This window comes from Zalophus californianus, chromosome 3, assembly GCF_009762305.2.
Source record: "Zalophus californianus isolate mZalCal1 chromosome 3, mZalCal1.pri.v2, whole genome shotgun sequence".
Taxonomy (NCBI): domain Eukaryota; kingdom Metazoa; phylum Chordata; class Mammalia; order Carnivora; family Otariidae; genus Zalophus; species Zalophus californianus.
The window spans coordinates 53,627,440-53,644,805 of record NC_045597.1 but is presented as its reverse complement, the minus strand read 5'-3'; the positions used below and the strand labels follow the sequence as shown (position 1 = coordinate 53,644,805).

Below are 17,366 nucleotides of genomic sequence, written 5' to 3'. Positions count from 1 at the left end.
TCCAAAAAGTCATCGCCAAGACCAATGTCAAGGAACTTTCTCCATGTATGTTCTTCTATAAATGTTTGTTGCATATACAACAACTAAGAGATTGTAGGTGTTCAGTGAGCCAGCTGATATCACCTGTTACCTTCTTGAACCAGGAGGATGCAGGAGCCCTTAATCTATCCCCCTACATCTAGATGTAGGAGTATACATAGCAATGTGGAGGTTGAATGCCTTCTTTCCCATCACTAGCTAGTGTGATTCTAGACAGCTTATTTCACCTGCACAGAACAGACACTCAATAAGAAATAACTTTCATTCCATAAAACCAGAATTAATCAGAAAGATGCCTACAGGGAATGTTGACTAGACACAGTGCATGTGGAAAAGACTGGAGGATCCTATGGTCGGGTGTAGGACAAAGCATGATGATGTTGAGGAGAGAAGTCAGGGTGCTGTTATTTGCATCTCTGCTAAGTGTTAGACACATTGGATTCCCTTGTTTAATCATCACAACTTGCAAGCAGGAGAAGGGTTTCTTAAACTTTTTTGTGCCCTGAGCCACTGAACCCCTTTTCAGAATAAAGTTTTCAAATGCATACATTAAAAGATAAATAAATAAAATTACAAAGAAAACCAATTAGTTTAAAACACACTTTTCATAAAGATTAAAGCATTTATGACGGAGTAAAACGTAGTGCCTCATTATTAATACATTAAATAACACGATCTAGTAGCAAGTCTAAAACTGTAATTTTGAAGTAGATGAATACAAATGTATGTAGAGATCTGCAACAACTGTAATGTGATATGCAAACTTCTGTGACTTCCATTACTGACAAAGTCGTAGGTTGCTCAAACTACCGTGATTTGTTGCTGACATTCATAATTAAACAGCATGCTAAATTTCAGTTAGAGATTAGTGAGAATGAAAATGCTTTCGTTCCCATCCAAGTCTGTAGACCCTCCCCCTCTTCGATTCCATCCACAATTCCCTTGGCAGTCTGTTATTAAGGTAAATGTTTTTATCGCCAATTTTCAGAAGAGGGAACCAGAGTTCAGAGAAGTTAACTTTTCCAAGATCACATAGTAAGTGAAAGAGCCAGGGTCCAAACTCAGGAGCACTGCTCACCTCTAAAACTTGTTTTATTTTCACTATAGTAGTGCCTCTCAATCTTTAATGAGCATCAGACGCACTTGGGAACCTTGTTACTTGCATAGTCCTAGGCCCCATCCCTAGGGATTCTGGTTCAGGAGGTTTGCAGAGGGGTGGGGTCTGAGATTCTGCATTTCTCACTGGCTCCTTAGTGATACTGCTGGTCCTGGAACTGACCACGCTGCACTTCCCGATATGATTTGGGGAGACCTCATTCAAAGTAGTAAGTCCATCGGTCCTTGACTCCGGAGGGAGAGAGAGGGTAACTCTGGGCACCTTGCACTGAAAGTCAGAGTGCCTTCGTGGTCAGGACCTGCAGGTACGGGCTCGCTCTCACCATCTCCTTCTGCTGCCTCTTCTCCCACTTTGCGTGCCATTTCCCCTTAAGCAGTATGCTTTGGCCATGGTTCTTTCCCCAAGATGCCCTCAAATTCCATTTTAAGCTGGTTTCACTTGGATAACAATGCCACAGGGGAAGGAGTGGCCCCTGGGTGATTAACCTCGGCCAGGCCCTGGGAACAGCTCTGCCCACAGCTCCCAAGGAGAGCTGAGAGTCCCTCCCACACGGCCCTGTGGCCCTCAGTCCCCAATGCCTGGTCCAGCTGTGCTCCCGCAGAGCCCATGCAGACAGGCTCAGCCCTGTGCACCTGCTGGGTCACTCACACCATATCCAGTCCCGGGATGTCCAACCTTGACTGGACATGGACATACCAGAGGGACTTTGAGAAAAACTTGCCTGGCTCCCACCTCAGAAGCTGATGGTCTGGGATGCTGCCTGGACATTAAGAGTTGTAAAAGTTACACAGGTGATTCCAAGAAATAACCAAAGTAGAGAAGCCATGGCTTCGTGAAAGGAAATCAATCACATACATAGTTAGGGAATGTTGGCTACGCGCCAGGCACTATGTCTGATATTTGACTCATATCATTTTTTTTCATCAGCAACTCTGTGAAGTGGTGATACAATCCCCATTTTACAGATAAGGAAACTGAGGGCTCACAGAAATTAAGTAACTTCTTATCACGATGAGCACTGAGTAATGTATAGAATTGTTGAATCACTATATATTGTAAACCTGAAAATAATATAACACTGTATGTTAATTATCCTGGAATTAAAATTTTTTAAATAATAAGAACCAGTCAATAAACAAGAGTGATATAATGGTAACTATATCTAGCAAAGCAGTAATTTGTGACCCATTTTTACTTTAAAAAGAAGTAATTCCTTAAAAATAATATAGACCCAGGGATGCCTGGGTGGCTCAGTCGGTTAAACGTCTGCCTTTGGCTCAGGTCATGATCCCAGGGTCCTGGGATCAAGTCCCGCATCAGGCTCCTTGCTCAGCAGGGAGCCTGCTTCTCCCTCTGCCTGCAGCTCCCCCTGCTTGTAGCCTTGCTCGCTCACTCTCTTTCACCCACGCTCTAACAAATAAATAAATAAAATATTTTTAAAAAAAATAATATAGACCCACATCTTAAAAAAAAAAAAGTAACTTGTCTAAAGCCACACAGCAAGCAAGTGTATGAGCCAGAATTTAAACCCACATTAGTCTGTCTCCAAAGCCTGAGTTCTTGGAAGCCTGACATTTCCCAATGGAGGGGACATAAAAAAGGTAACATTCTCTTTTGCCCCCAGGCCTGATGCTATCCCTTTTAACTGGAAGTGTTTATCCTCTTTGCTGTGATCAAATGCTTAGAAAATGCCATGGATCTGGAAATCCATCAGTGCCTGCAGGAGGCCTGCAGATCTGCAAGGTCTTTTCCAGCTCCAACTCGAGCTTCGTTAAGTCTATTTGTCACAAAAGGTCCTCCGTTCATTTGCTGGATGCCTCCTCTGGCATCCTGAACACAGGAGTGACAAATGTCTTCAGAGGTAGGGAGGTCCTTGGACTGTGATCATGCTGGAATGAATGACCACCCTGAGGAGACTTAATAAAATCCCCAGCATCCACTCTAAGCCAGGAGTGGAGTTTTCAGGTACTTGGCTGAGAACACTCCCTGGGAGGCAGCAGGATAAGGGAAAGAGGGTGGACATCGGGGTTAGTGGACCTGGGAGCAGATCCAACTCCACTCTTTCTTAATTGGAATTCTGAGCAAGGTGTTTAAGCTCTTGAACCCCCCTCTTTGTGGATGAAATGGGCAAAGAAATACCTAGCTAACTGGGTTGTTTTGAGGAGTAAAGACATCATTGTATATAAAGAATGTCTGGCACAAATATCAGGCACTTAATGATTGACAGTTGCTTTGCTGTAAAGCTTGGCCAAAGGACTGTTCTTTCTCTAAATTCTCTTTGATCGATTTTTCAGCTGTTAAATGAGTAAGAACAAATATTCTTATTTAGTCACTAATATTGATAATCAGTTATTCATTTTAGTAAAAACATTCTAATTTTATTACAATGTCATTGTAAAATATTATAGTTTGATTTCCAATCTAGACATCTGTGTATTTGTCCACAGGCATTTTCTGTAGGATAAATTCCCAAGATCTCTATTAAGATGCACAGGAAGGGGCCCCAGAGAAAAGAAAATTGTTGATTTTAGGATGTTGGAATTACTGGTAATTTGTTATTCATTCTTTTAAAAATCCTTTAATTGTTGTTATATTTGTGCAGTACTTGAAAAAAATAAAAACAGTAAAGCCAAAGAGACAAGCAGTAAAAACAAACATTTGTGGAGAAGCTACCATGCACAGGCACTGATAAGCAGGCACATCCCTATCTATGAAATCATTAAACACCTGAAATAAGCCTCTGAGGTACATATTATTATGCCCATTTTACGGGTCAGGAAACCCAAAGAGGATACAAAACTTCCACAAGATCACTCTGCTAATCAAAGGCGGATCAGAATTTAAACTTAGGTCTGTGTGACTTGGGAACAGGTGCTTCAATAGATTGCTTGCCTCTTAGAAAGCAGCTAGTTCAAGTGGCTCAGAAAAGGCTGTGTCCTGCCCAGAGTCACACAGCTTACTAGCTGCACAGCCAGGGGATTAAAACCCACGTGTTCAGTCCCCAAGGTTACAGGAACTCGGGTGTGTTCTTCCTTTGAGGAAAATTGTCATCTTTAAACATATTGTTAAAAAAGAAAACACAAGATCCTCAAATAAATCCTTATTGGATAATTTAGGTTAGACATGCAGGATTATCAGGAAATGCCTTGATAATAACATAAAGATTTGTTGTCCCCTCCCCTGTGAAAGCACTTTGGATGGGTAGTTTTCCAAGAGGCATCTGCATAAATATTAGCATCAGGAAGAGAAACTCTAGGCACCATCCTCCTCTGAAAGCAAATCAAATCAGTAACATGTGTAGGTGTGTCTGCTTAATGGAGTGGGTGGAGAACAAGACCAAAGATGACTCTGTGTCAAGTGAAAAACATCTTATATAGGGCTAAACATATGCAGATCCCATTAGAGTAATGCAAGTCACTTACAGATGTTACCTGGCAGCTTTGCACCTGGCTCTGTGAAAAATACTAATTGGCTTCAAGGTATAGTCAGACACCTGATTGGCTGGGTTGCAAAGGAAAATTTCACATCCATCAGTGTGCTAAGTTTGCAGCAAAGAGCCTATACAGGGCAACCTCTGCACAATGGCATATGTGCTCAACGTTGACTAACTCATACACCGAGCTCCAGGTAGAAAACTTAAAAATAATGCAGTATTATCTCCCAGCCACCTATAAAATGGAGCAGAGATTCATGTGTGGAGCTGGGAATAAGAAATACCAACTTCAAAGTCTGTGCTATTAGGCTGTGGGTGAGGCATTTCGCCCATTTACAAGAGGAAGGTTCAACATTCCAACTCTGTACACATGAAGAATGGTTCTCAGATGAAAAAAATCAATGTTGCCATTCCTTGCGAAAATATTAATAATGCCTTGAACAAACACCTCTTCAAGGTGTCCAGAACACTTGGTGTGGTTCTCATTATTTCCCACTCCTTTCTCATTGGTCTCACCGTCTCACTCTGTGGGCAGGTATGTGGATGGTATTCCCAGGAGCAAACACAGTGAGGTGGGTTGGGGTGCTGGGCTATGGACCCGGAGCTCACCAATGGCCCAGCAGGAATCACGCCCCAGCGCCCTGATGCTGTGGAGTCTCCCAGCCTGATGCAGAAGGGGCTAAGAGTAGGAGAGGACAAAGATTTGTTTACTAGGAAAAAGAAAAACTCCAACTGCCACATCGTGGACTTCTAACTCCCAGAGAGCAAAACACCAAAAGCTCGGCCTCAGGCTAAGCCAAGGAACGAACAAGAAATGCTTGCTGTTGGGGTTTGGAAGGGGGACACAAAACCTAAAGTTAAACAGTCAACTGCTATGCATTTCTTCATTGGATCCAGAAAGTCGGAACCCTTGTTGTAACCCCAACACTAAAAATCTTTAAACCTCTTTTGGTTGATCAAATTGTCCCTAAAGTCACATTATACCACGGTAATTCCACCACCAGCCATGAAGGAGGCTCTGAACAATGCCTGACCTCCTGCTGATCTCCATAAGTATGCGTGTGTGGCTCCTACATAGTTCTTTCAGACTGGTGACAGATTGGTCAGCCAAGTTCTTCTTCTATCCCCAGAAGTAACTTTCAGCTCGGCTTTGGGGGAAAAGCACACAATTTCCTTGTTAGTAAGGACAAGAGGCCCTCAGACCTCCTGACACCAGACACTCTACTCGGAGCCCTGAGGGCAGAAGCTCTTGACCATCGGCATCACTGAGCCATCCACCAGATCTGAGGAACTGCCCGTTAGGCATTCTTGCTCTGTTAAAAAACTTCAGTCCAAAACGGAAGATGGTAACACATTAAACTAATTTATTTGTCTTTGTATTTCTACATGGAATATATGTACTTCACATATATCTTGAGCAAAAACTTCAAGTTAATAATTTCATCAGTTGCGTTGTTTTCAGGTTTGTCTGATTTTCCTCTTCATTCCATTTCTTAAAATTTAACATCCTACACAACCATATGTATTCTTGCAGTTTTCATATCATGGTAATATGTACTCAATTATGTCTGTACAGAAAATTGATGTTCCATACATAAATCCTATCAACAGAGTCAAATATAACACGTTCACCGTAGGACTCTGCATATGGTTCTTAATTCACCAGACTGCTATGGAAAACATTCCTCCCCTGACAAAACAAAACTCAAGCTCATAGTTTATGACAGACACACACTTTATGTTATGTTAGGCCAATGCTGTCAGTCCTCCTTCCTCTACTGGTCTGCAAACAGATCACAGGATGGTATCTCATGACCTGAGACCCTCCCAGGCCAGGTGACTGCGGCGTGCACTGTCCCCACTGTCCAACTGGCCTTGGGAGATAATTACCACGTGACCACTTGAGGGGGCATGGTGTCTGTGTGGGGCCGGCCAGATGATGAAGGGCGAGAGAGGAGAAACAGGGCACACCCATCCGTACTCCCCTCCTGCTAGAAGTTGGAGACCGAACAGTAGCCTATCCTTCACTTACACTAAGCCTGGGATCCAGGCATTTGTGCAGACATATCCAGTAATACCTTCCAGGGATAACAGTTTGGTTGTGTCAGTATTCTGATTACCAATGCCTACGTTTAGAGTTCTTTATGCAGTCAAAAGTGCTTCAGGCCAAAAGCTGCTATGGATACACCTGAGGCAAGAAAGAAGTAAACCAAGGAAACAGGCACTTTCTTTGGTATTTCCATTACAAGATAAATACAAAAATCAATTTTAAAATATGATTGGGCTGATTTCTATTTTTTCCCCTTGCTTATTTTGGTATGAAGGGGTAAAAAGCCAAGTTTCACCAATGGCTTCTAAGAAAATCCACGTGTCTACAATTTTGGTTTCTGATACCTGCCCTTAAAAGTGAACCAATACTGTGTCCTGAGGGGCAACTGGGCCAAGCATCTCCTGAAATAGAGGTACAAAAGAAATAGAAGAGGTGCCTGCATGAGAGCTCATGGTGTAAATGAAGTTACATAAGATATAAGATTAGTGTCTTCAAGAGTTGTATGACAGAAAAAATTTAGTGTAAATTCAATTTTAGCAATTCAGATTTAATTTTAACTGTGTTGGGAAAACGAGACAGACAAAACTTACAGTTTATCCTTTACAATTTTAAAGCAAAACAAACACAATAGTATATATGTATCTATGTATGTATGTATATAATTTTTACATATTGGTTTAAAAAAAACCTGTCTGCAAGGGGAAAAAAAGGCCCAAACAAGTATATAGTATCTGAGTGTAAAATAGAGTAGAATAAAATGCAGACTGAATACTTAAGTGCCAAGAAGCTGAGGAACAAAGCATACAATCAGATCTGAGTGGGGCTCATTAGCAAGGGCTGCATTTCCTTGTGCAGTCTGCTCTCTCCCCTGCACTGCGCTCTACAACGTTCCAGGACAGCCTAACAGATGCTGACAATGCAGATGTCGTCTGACATCTCACCACTGCAGGACAAAGATTATTAGATAATTTCATCCCACTCCAGAGGCATAGAAGCCAAGTTGTAAACACTTCTAAAGTCAACTCTTGATTATCCACATTTACAGAAGGAAAGAGCAAAGGCCCTGGTAGTCTAAGAGCAGATAGATGGAAAGATCATGGAGTTGGCTTTGGAATGCACTTATTTGCAAATATAGGTGTATCTAACATTCAAGAAACTCACAAATCAGCTATGAATATTATAGTTATGCGGAGGTATAAATCTCTGGAAGTTAGAAACCTTTTCACCGTTTGATTAGAGCAGCTGACAGCATAGAAAATTAAGTGATAATCTTAAGACACATTCTTAGATGGGCGACTAAAGATCTATGGGTTCTACTAGACAAGCCTTTAACTGTGCAAAATGTAATTCTGGAATTTGGCATAAAAGCATGGCATGAACAAATAACCCAGTCCAGATGGGAATATTGGAAAGTGATTTTGAAAAATTCTACTGAGTACTGGCAATTCTCTTTCAAATACTGTAAGTGATCTCTTCTTGGTTCAGTTGTCTCTCTTGTTAACCTTAACTTTTTCACTACCTCTCTTCCTTTCAATAAATTCAGCCTTCTTATTCTCATCTTTATTATATTGAGCCATTTCTTCATTTCTCTCCCAAGGTCTGCTGCTTCAGCTTCACGAGCCGTCTTCTGAACTTTGCTCTAGATCTTTTCCTAGGAAGTTTTTGCCCGTGAAAGTTTCAAATAAAATCTCTTCCAAGTTTTGTCGATCCCCACTCAAGGCAGAGAAACCGACACTGCTAAACTCTACAAGTGAACTTTCGCTATGTGCAGCTGGATGGGCATCATAAGCTTCTAGGGCAGAATTCAAGCCATTAGGCAGTCCTTGTTCATACTGCCAAATGACATGACCCTTCCAGAAACGTTTTACAATCTATAACCCGACGTTCAGGGTTATCAAAGAATGAGTACCGGGCCATGAAAGCCCCTTCATTTTACAATGATTCCCACATGTCTAGAATTAGTGCAGTATAATGGAAAGGTAAACAGTATGTGCTTCAGGGTCAAGCCAAACTGGATTTGGATCCTAGTCCCACTACTTATTACATAGTTTGGCAAAGTTCCTAAACTCCTCTGACCTTACCTTTCTTTCTTCATCTGTAAAATGGGGATATAAATAGTACCTATCTCTTAGGGGTACTGTGAAAATTAAAAGATAATGTAGGTAGGATGCTTGGCACAAGGTGCTCAACAAGTATTAGCTATTATTAATAAAATCTCTTGGACTTCTGATAACGAGCTGATTCCAATTTCTTAGTCTTTAGCACTACAGCTTAGATGTCAATATTGAACTAGTATTTCAATGTGATTTTCATCTTGTCAAAACTGAATTAAGTTTCCCACTGTTGATTTAACTTTCCAGGGGCATCTTCCCCCTCTAAGTTGAGGTACTTATGTGAAATTTACAGCTAACATCTAGAGTGAATGATCATATTCTGCCCATGTGAAATAAAACTCTCTCTTGATGTTGGAGATTGCATATCTCTATCTATATTATAGTCTGTTCAGACTTAAAATGTTGACCAGTGCTGCTAGGCACTACTGAACTGAGCAGAGGGGGAAAGGGTTATTATGGCAGGAAGAGAAATGAATAGTACTTAATGAACTTGCATTTCAATTGAGCAGGGTTTTTAATAAAAAAAAAAGCTTTTTATAAATTCTTTTGCTCAGCAACAATAAAAAAAGGAAAAGAGCACTCAGCTGGGAACAATAGCTACTCAGCTCATAAAAATCATTAGAAGGGACATTTTCTTTGTCTACCATGCCCAGCAATTTCACTGGTGGGCAATGATCCAGATCACTTAGATTCTACCTAAAAAATGAGTCCAGAGAACTTCTCAACTTTTCCAGCTAATAAATTAAAATTCTAATTTTCTAATGTGTCTAACTCTACCATAAATAAAATTCAGCCCATATTTCAGGGAATTCTTTTGACAAGTAGATGATACTGCTCTAGTGTTAATGGGATATGCTCTTTGGGTTGCCTTTCTGTTAGGAGGGAGGTACGCTGCTGACACATTCCCTCACTGCCATCAAATCCTCATTGGAGCCAGAGGCCTTTAAGGAGGTGACTGTGGGTGAGGAGCTGAGTGCCTGTGGATGGTATGGTTCCCAGTGCGCAAAGTGAGCTGGCCTACTTGGATATTTAACTTTGCACTGCAGCCTCTGGAGCTCATCTTAAGTGAGTTGAGTCAGAGAAACTTCAGTATTTTTGACATTAAGGGCCTCGCTGATTCATCTCCTCCCACAAATGTCAGTAAACTACCTTAAGCTGCCAAATGTGTTGAAGATACGTCATTATAGGCTCTTTTTGTATTCAAGATTCTCCATGACAATCAAAGGATTTCTGTCCTTGGATAAAATACGTTATTTCTAATAACCAAGCTGGGTAATCACAAGCATGCCTAGTAATAAAATTCAGTATTTCTTTTTTTTTTTTAAAGATTTATTTATTTGACAGAGAGAGATACAGCGAGAGAGGGAACACAAGCAGGGGGAGTGGGAGAGGGAGCAGCAGGCTTCCCGCGGAGCAGGGAGCCCGATGTGGGGCTCGATCCCAGCACCCTGGGATCATGACCTGAGTGGAAGGCAGACGCTTAACGACTGAGCCACCCAGGTGCCCCAGAGGGAAGAGGGTCAGAGGGAGAAGCAGACTCCCCACTGAGCAGGGAGCCCGATGCAGGACTCTATCCCAGGACTCCAGGGTCATGACCTGAGCCGAAGGCAGTCGCTTAACCAACTGAGCCACCCAGGCGCCCTTCAGTATTTCTTAATTCAAAAGTATCAGGAGAAAAAAAAGTTCTCTATATTTAAGAATCTGTTTTTTTCTATTTAGTTTGAGCATATTACACATTTTAAGAATGTACTTATTTTATATTTTTACTGCCTGACATAGTATTTAAGTATTAGCTGACTTACTACAATGCATTTCAAACCAACTAAAAGGAATGGTTTGAAGACTAAATAAAACAACGTCTTCCACAATCACCATAGTTTTTTCCTTACTGAACTTCTCTCCACTTTAGACTTTATGCTGGAGATTGGTGCCATCAACTATGGTCTAAATGGCATTCTGTGCTGCCTTTAATTAACTGTCCATTTGACTTACACTTTCTCTGGAATCTGGGAAGTAATTGTTTTATTTTTAAAAGGTCTTTCCTGCTCTCTCAGATTGCATCTAAGTTGTAAGAATAAACAGAAACTGCAATATCAACAAAGAACTTAATTAAGAAGAATATGCAATGAGAGCAAATATGTAAGAGCCATCTTTACTGAGGATAGGTGACCATTCAAATAAGCTTTTTTACAGATAATAAGGAGTTGAGGTAGCTTTTAAAATCCAATTTCATAAGTACAATGCCTTTTACAGAATGACTACTGAATTAATATCTACCTAGAGTAGTTCTTGTGTCATCTGAAACTACTCTAGTTTACTTGAATTCTACACTCCTGACAAAACTTTTAAAGCAATGCCTTAACTGATTTGAGTAAGGGGGGAAGAAATCTAAACTCTACCTTGCTACTTATTAAAAATGGCCACCAATTTTTTCACGATCCTCTATATCCTCTCCCTTTGAGTCTAGGCAGGCTCGATGCCTATCAGAACCACTGCCAAGACCCAGCTTGAGTTTGCAGCTCCCACTTCCTGTCTTTTCACTTTGTCTTGTAACACAGCCGCCATAGTGCGATGATGCTTCTCTCCACAGCCCTGTGGAGAAGCCTATGTGGAGAGCAATCGAGGCTCCTGGCTGACCGCCCTGGTGAACCTCCCAGCCAAAGCCAGTACTGACTTGGCAGCCACATGAAGCGGCTCCTTCACAGTATTTAAAAGGTATTTTAAGATAGATGAAATAAAGTGGTTCAGTTTACCTGGGATGACCCAGGATTTGTAAAGGAATACTGGAAAATAACGCTGGTACCCTGTATCTGAATCTGGTTTCTCAGCTTTGGGATAGTAATGTGATTATGACCGGGGGCGACTGGGGAGATAATATGCAGTGTAAATTAAAGGGCTGGTCCTTCAAGATCATGTGTCCATCCATTGCTTTTGAAAAACCCTGTACTCTAATCACACTAATAAATCCTATTTCTGCTAATTGTGACTGATCTCAGGGGAAACAACACCCACTCATCAATCATGTGGTATATCTCTTATTAATTATATTTAAAGCCCAGCTCTCATGCCACTTATTCTATGAACCGCCTCCTTTATGCGCTCAGTTTAAAATATTCTTTTCTTTTTTAAACTTCTTTAACATACCACCTGTACTTCTCTAATAGTGTGATTTACCTTTCCTCTAAATGTGACTTCTTTGGGGTCATGATCCATGGTTGGTTCACACCTGTAACTCTCAAAGGACCCACTACAGTGCCTTACACATTATAGGCGGTCAATAAATATTTGCAGAATGAATAATTGAATAAATATACAGTACTGGAAGGCTATAATTAAAGACAAATTCCTCAGACTTCTTCTACCTCTTTTTCAGCCTTTCCTCAGAGGGCTCATTTTGCAAATCTTTAATCATTTTAGTAGCTCTCCAAGTTCTCATACTTCAGTTATAGGGTCTCAGACAGAACACAGTTCCTGAAAAAGTCCTAACCACTATTTTACAAAACACCACTTAGTAATTTTGATTAAGTTTCCAATCATTTTCTTATGGGATAGCAGTGTTTGATCTCAAAACCTTACATAGGCAGAGTACTAAAGTCCTCTAAGGAAACAAGGGACAATGTGAATATAAGTATCAGCAGTAAGAAAATTTCTACTTATTGCTCATAATTCCCACATTACTGATGATGATACTTGAGTGAGGGCGGGGAGCTGGGGGAACTTAGGACTAATGGAATAAAAACTTAAAATGTATGACTATCACAGAGAAAGAAAGAAAATAAAGAAGATCGGTTATAGAATTTTAAGGTGTTCCTTTAAAAGATAATAAAAAGATAGGGGCGTCTGGGTGTCTCAGTTAGTTAAGCATCTGTCTTCAGCTCAGGTCAGGATCTCAGGGTCCTGGGATTGAGCCCCTCATCGGGCACCCTGCTCAGTGGGGAGCCTCCTTCTCCCTCTCCCTCTGCCGCTCCTCCTGCTTGTGCTCTCTCTCTCTCAAATAAATAAAATCTTTTAAAAAAAAGATAATAAAAGATAGATTGTTAATCTTTTATTATTATATACCTTAAAAGTGGAATAAATGATTGTGGTCAGTACATGTATGAAAATTATGAACACCGTGGTTTAGACTACTTTGCAGGACTTTTTTGTTTTATATTCTCCCTTTTTTTCCTTCAGAATGATTCTTAAGCATCAATCAATGTTTTGTGGTTGCTTCTAGCAAGTCTTTTGCTTCATTTATTTTGGTTGCTAAGTAAGGAGATCCACCTGAGAGGACAAAGAAAAAATAAATGGATTAAAACACACTTCATTATTGACATTTTTTAAAGTCTCAAATAAAGAAAAACGCTCTTAATTAGAATTCTCTGATATTTTCCCACACATTCATCCTCTTGACAAATTATTTTATAAGCTAAGTAGAAATCACAACAGCATAAATTAAATTTTAGTGAAGCACTACAGATACCCAACAATCAAAGATAACCTCTGATAAAAATAATGAAAGAAAGCTATGATCAGGAATAATTTGAAAAACACTCAAACATTTCACTGGTCAGACGTTGTCATTCAAATATTTGATCAGAGAATTTTTTTGAAATTAAGTGGATGTTTAGGTAAATAAAATAACGGTCTCACTCCAAGACTTTTTTTTCTGTAAAGGGAAGAATATTCAACTATGAAGGAGGGTAACCTTCTGAAGGAGGTAAAGCAATCCAGGGGACCTTTCAGAGTCATATCAAACCTTACATTTCCAAACACACACACACAAAAATGTTAGAAAATGCAACTACGTACTATCCAGTTATAAAAATCATATTTATTAATACAGGTGAATGAATAAATGATAATAAAAATAATATTAAAGGAAATGCTCCCTGTTCTCTGAAATGATCCTAATTAGAATACTTAAGTAGTAGTCTTAGATTCAATGTGCCCTAAAATAAAATTACATCAGTTCTTTTTAGAATTCTTTGCAATGAATTCTTTCTAATGCAAACAACAAAGGAGGAAATTGAGCTGAATTTCAAATTCAGAATCATTATAAATCACAAAGAGAATCTGACATACAAAAATACTAGCCCCAAACAGTCACATTAAAGCTATTTAAGCATTATAATGCCTTCTAACTTCTAGTCCTGAACACTTACACTGCTTAACGCTTGAGCTAACAATCAAATTACGGTTCACCAGTCTCTTTGTGTTTGTTTTTAGTTTTTTATTCTCCCCATGAGTATAAACCATCTATGGCTTTTGAAAACCTCATAAGACCTCAGTAGCTTACAACAAACCAAAACACATCTAGATAGCATTGGTGTGTAAATTGTCCAGACTATATCCAAGCCTTTTATTAATATCATACCACCCAGTTTATATAGGAAGAAGAAAGCAGGGAAAACAGATCAACAAACATGGTGTTGTAGTAGAAAGGGCAATGCTGGAGGAAACTATATTTAGCTTTTTGCTTTTTGCCCTTGAGGATACTACTGACATTTCCATATCAAGATCTGAATTGCTATAAACACTTATGGAATATATCACGGAGTGACCTTGAATATACAGTAGGAATTACAAATGAAGTGGATGAAAGTTTCCATATGCCCTTGGTTATGAAATAAATTGATTTCATGATTATCTTTGAAAATGATCTTAGAATTAGGTAATGTCAATCTTGGTAAGATGTTTGAATGTTTAGAGCTACCAAGGTAATGCGAGGCATTTTCTAAGTCCTCAATTAATATTAAAATATTAATAGAACTCAAATATAACCTGTAATTGATTATATGCACTCTGGATATTTAAATCATGGGCCATAATGTGATCATTTAGCAGATAGAAAAAAAAAACAAAGGCACTTAAGATTAAAAGTTGTATTAAATATTACATTTACTGATGGCAAAGTTAGAGAAAAAGAACTGACAATTTATTTAGAATAGTGTTGAATTACCACTCACCCTCTTTAAGTTAGAGGAACACTGAACTTTCGATTTATGTGCATGGTAGAAACTTTGGTCTGGCTCTCATTCTACCCTCATTCTGTCTTCCTAAAACTTGGAAAACTACAACTCCTATATTCTCTTCAAGTAGTGTTTGATTAAAATTAGGATCTATCCATGAGGGGCAGTCTTGTGAGATCTGGAAGGCTCAAGTGATAGAAAGGCTTTCTTGCTAGCACTTGTGCCGTTCTAGTGACAGTCTACGAGGTAGTAGCTCCCTGACAGAGCAGCTCTATCATTATCTGGGGAGTCATTTTTGTAGGCCAAGTCTAGAATTTACTCCATCAGACCTCCCAACAATCTGTAACCACTAATCCATTGTACTCAATGCTCTCCTGTTTAGAACATCCAGTTTCTGGCACTGAATCTTGACTGATATAATAACAATGTAGGATACATATCCTATATTTAATGGACACAATCTACTTTTGGATCTTTCAGTCCTGCTCAAATTTCTTGGGAGAGTCATCTGAATTCCATCTGGTTAGAACACTCACCCTCACACTTCATCTCTATACCACTGTACCTTCACTAAATACTGCCAGAGCTCTTCTGCCTTTGGCTGCCATAAACTATTGTTTTAGATCAACCACTGACACCAACTAGAAGAGCTGAATAAAATACAAACACATCCAGGGCACCTGGGTGGCTCAGTCATTAAGCGTCTGCCTTTGGCTCAGGTCATGATCCCAGGGTCCTGGGATAGAGCTCCGCATCGGGCTCCCTGTTCCATGGGAAGCCTGCTTCTCCCTCTCCCACTCCCCACTGCTTGTGTTCCCTCTCTCACTGTCTCTCTCTGTCAAATAAATAAATAAAATCTTTAAAAAAAAATACAAACACATTAGTATGAAAGCACTAGAGTTCTACCAAGTCAGCCAGGTCTTGAGAGCCAAGATCCTAGAGATAAGGAAAATGCTTTGTGATGAGCCCAACATCTGTGATGAGCCCATTATTTATATCCTTCACAGGAATCAGACACAAAATAGTACATACTACACAGTTCCACTTATATGAAATATTAGAGAAGACATATCTAGGGGCACCTGGGTGGCTCAGTCAGTTAACCGTCTGACTCTTGATTTCAGCTCAGGTCATGATCTCAGGGCTTGTTAGGTCAAGACCCACATCGGCCCCTATAATAGGAGCGGAGCCTGCTTAAGATTGTGTCTCTTGGGGCGCCTGGGTGGCTCAGTCGTTAAGCGTCTGCCTCTGGCTCAGGTCGTGATCTCAGGGTCCTGGGATCGAGCCCCACACTGGGCTCCCTGCTTGGCGGGAAGCCTGCTTCTCCCTCTCCCACTCCCCCTGCTTGTGTTCCCTCTCTCACTGTGTCTCTCTCTGTCAAATAAATAAATAAAATCTTTAAAAAAAAAAAGATTCTGTCTCTCCCTCTCCCTTGGGGACTCCTTCCCCCTCAAAAAAAAAAAAAAAAAAAGACATACCTAATGTAATCCATAGTGGCAGAAAGTAGAATGGTGCAGAAAGTAGAATGGTGATTGCCCCATTTGGGGTTAGGAACTGGTAATGGTAAGGGGCACCAAGGAACCTTTTGAGTTTTAAAGTGTTCTGTCTTAATTGTATTAGCAGTTACATGGGTGTATACATTTGTCAAAATCCATCAAACAGTGCGTATCAACAGACATATTTTATTACATGTAAATTATATCTCAATATAGTTAAGTTAAAAAACATGATGAACAAACAATCTAAATGACATACATAAAACACTCCACCCTGCAAGTATAGAATATGCCTTCTTTTAAACTGCATGAGGAACATTTACTGAAGTTGACCACGTGCTAGGTTATAAAGCAAGTCTCAACAAACTTTGAAGACTCAAATCGCAACAAGCAGTGCAACTTGGAAGTGTGTTTCATGCACTAGTGCTGGTTCACAGGTGTTAATGGACCACAACTAGATAGGTTTAGATATTGAGAATAAGTGTTTAGAAAATATAGCCATTTGATATAGTAGTGTGTATCTGTAGAATCTAATAATAATAATAAAAAAACCCTGGGGCTTTGCTCTTAAATATCTTTTTACTTCAATTTTCTAATAAATTCATTTTTATTATATTTTTTAAAAAGTTGCTAGTCCAACAGAGATTGGGGAAAAGAAGCAAGTCCTCTATCACAGATAGTTTGAAAAGTACTATATGAAGTATGCTGACTTTAGTGGAATTAAGCTGGCAATCAATAATAAACATACCTAGGGGATCCTAATGCTTGGAAATTAATCACTATATTTGTAAGTAACCCATGCATCAAGGAAAATATCGTAACAGAAATTAGCATTCAAGAGAATTAACAGAGTCAAAGGTTAGTTCTCTGAAAAAAACTGATCAAATTCATACTGAAGCATTTGAAATTTAAATGAAATAAACTCCAGGAAAAATGTAATGTATCAAAACTGATACAAGAAGAAATGGGATACCAAAAGAATCCTATCTTTTTGAGAAATTGAATCTATAATTACAATCTTCCCACAAAAAAAAAGCCTGGTCAGGATGGTTTTATCAGTGAATTTCTCCAAAAACTAGAAGGAAAAAAAAAAAAACTAGAAGGAAAAAAAAAAAAAACACATTTCAACTCTTTTTATGAGGCTAGCATATCTTTGATAACAAACC

The 17,366-nt window shown here is 39.6% G+C and overlaps 1 protein-coding gene across 1 annotated transcript in view; it reads right to left on the bottom strand.

Annotated features, from left to right (window-relative positions):
* Nucleotides 1-12,783: 12,783 nt before the first annotated feature.
* DNAJC15 (DnaJ heat shock protein family (Hsp40) member C15) overlaps nucleotides 12,784-17,366 on the bottom strand; it is a 79,047-nt gene continuing 74,464 nt past the window's right edge. Inside the window, exon 6 of the mRNA XM_027590938.2 lies at nucleotides 12,784-13,016. Coding sequence (XP_027446739.1) covers nucleotides 12,946-13,016 — 71 coding nt within the window. The 3' untranslated portion in view covers nucleotides 12,784-12,945. The remainder of the gene's footprint in view (nucleotides 13,017-17,366) is intronic.